General features: G+C 57.5%; 1 protein-coding gene across 5 annotated transcripts in view; it reads left to right on the top strand.

The window, feature by feature from the left end:
• LOC109297943 (phospholipid-transporting ATPase ID-like) overlaps positions 1 to 1,950 on the top strand; it is a 98,564-nt gene that overhangs the window by 37,686 nt on the left and 58,928 nt on the right. For all 5 annotated transcript variants that reach the window (XM_019518031.1, XM_019518034.1, XM_019518033.1 and 2 more), the window contains exons 5-6: positions 1,126 to 1,224; positions 1,660 to 1,721. In XM_019518031.1, coding sequence (XP_019373576.1) covers positions 1,126 to 1,224; positions 1,660 to 1,721 — 161 coding nt within the window. The remainder of the gene's footprint in view (positions 1 to 1,125; positions 1,225 to 1,659; positions 1,722 to 1,950) is intronic.

Genomic DNA, 1,950 nt, shown 5'->3' with positions numbered 1-1,950 from the left:
CCCCCCCCCCAATGCCCCTTGGAGATCTGTGCACCCCAGACCTTAGTCTGCTCCAGGAGGCTTGTCCTTAGGTCCCCCGAGTGTGTCCCCCTTGCACCAGCAGCTTTGCTATCATCCTGGCTTGCTCTTAAAATGCATCGTGAGTATGCACCAAAAACCAGAGGCCTGGGATCAAAACGAGCTGCCTCCACTGACGCAGGCTTTGCCCGCTTCATGGGGCACCATAGGAGAGCAGGTGACTTGTGTTTCTGTAAGTGCCCAAACGTCCTGCACGCTCGGGCACGACTGATTGTGTGATTTGTCATAAGGTCACGAGAGTGTAAGAGCTGCCATTTCCCGGGTCGGAGCACAGGTCCGTCTTGCCCCGTCTCCGTGTCACGACGGCAGAGAGCGGAGGCTGAAGGGAGGGCGATTTGGGTCTGAGCAGGGTTTCCCCCCGTTCCTCTCCCCTTGCAGCCTCCAGCACTGAAGACCAAGCTCTGATGCTGGGGGCAGAGGCCGTGGCCCTCGCTCCCTGCTCGATAGCTCCCGATGCCTCTTTGCTTCAAGGACGTGTCCGATTCCTTCGTGAATCCGGTTGCGCTCCCAGCTCCCGCCACATCCAGTGGCTGTGAGCACCACGCTTTAATGACACGCTGCGGGGGGGGAAAAAAACCCCTTCCTTTTGTTGGTTTTAAACTTTAAAAGTTTGCCATTGACTCTTCTTCACCCTCCTGTCTGTCAGCCCCTGAGATGCCCCCATCCCACATCCCTTCTCAGATGTTTGCTCGTATTCTCCTTCTCTCGGCATTTCTTGAGACCTCCTCAGGCCTTTTTCCAGCCAAAAAATGTACCCTGGCTCAGGGAAAGCCAACTCCTGCCAGCACCGGTCATCTTCAGCACAGTGTGAAGAGACATGAGGTAGCTGTAATGCTAAAAACAAAGTGAAGCAAAACTCTCTCTGGAGGCCCCTGTTTTATGTCCCGAAGGAGCGTGGGCCGGGCAGGTTTTCCCTTTGCTTCTCCCAGGTCCAGAGGGTCTCCATCTTCACCTTGCACGCAGGCGACGGCGGGGAAGGGGTGATGCTTTCCAAGCCGGTCTGTTCTCTGCTTGGCCCGTCTTAACCCTGCCCCTCTCTTCCCGCAGCTCATCCCTGAGATCTCCTCCCTGGCCTGGTTTACGACCGTGGTGCCCCTCATCCTGGTGCTGGCCGTGTCGGGCGTCAAGGATGCCATCGATGACTTCGTAAGACGATGGGAGGGGGTGATCGCTGCCTCCCCATGCAGTTGGTGGGGGCGGGGTGGAGGCCGAGCCTCTAATAAATCCCTGGGTTTTCACAAGTGCCGCGTGCCCAGAAGCTCCCTCCAACCTTAATGGGACTTGCTGAATTGGGGGATCTTAGTGTGGTGTGTGCATCCATGCTCGGCAGGTTGGAGATGCCCCTAGGAGGGGGCGCGGGGTCCCTGATTCACGGGCCCAAAGGCACTGGCTGTCTTCAAGTGCAGGGAGCTACGGCAGGGGTCAAAGTGTATCGAGGATTTGACGGGAGGAAAAGCACCGTGCAAGCGTGGTGTGTTCCTCTGGGAACCCCGAAACGGGGCTGCTTTACCCCCCATGCACATGCATTCAGGGGCCAAGAAGCATCTCTCCCCCTCCCTGATTTGACTTTTGCCTTTTCAGAATCGGCACAGAAGCGACAATCACGTCAACAACCGCCCGGTGCAGGTGCTGATCAATGGCAGGTGAGGCTTGCAGCTGATGCTGTCGTTGGGGGCCAAGCGGGCCTGGGGGGCCAAGGGAAGTCTCCTACTTTTGCAAATCCACCATTTCATCGGCCCTTACGGGGTCTGACCAAGCCCCAGCTGAAGACTCGGGAAGTTTTGTCCTGGCAGGGGGCTGTTTCCGGCCTCCCTGCTTGGCTGGTTAGAAACCACCTCCCTTGCTGCAACTTGAGGCCATTACTCCATTTAC

The sequence above is a fragment of the Gavialis gangeticus genome, unplaced genomic scaffold, assembly GCF_001723915.1.
Source record: "Gavialis gangeticus isolate Ggan-Ray unplaced genomic scaffold, GavGan_comp1, whole genome shotgun sequence".
Taxonomy (NCBI): domain Eukaryota; kingdom Metazoa; phylum Chordata; order Crocodylia; family Gavialidae; genus Gavialis; species Gavialis gangeticus.
Note: the sequence above shows the minus strand (reverse complement) of the source record. Positions and strands in the feature narration are given on the sequence as shown.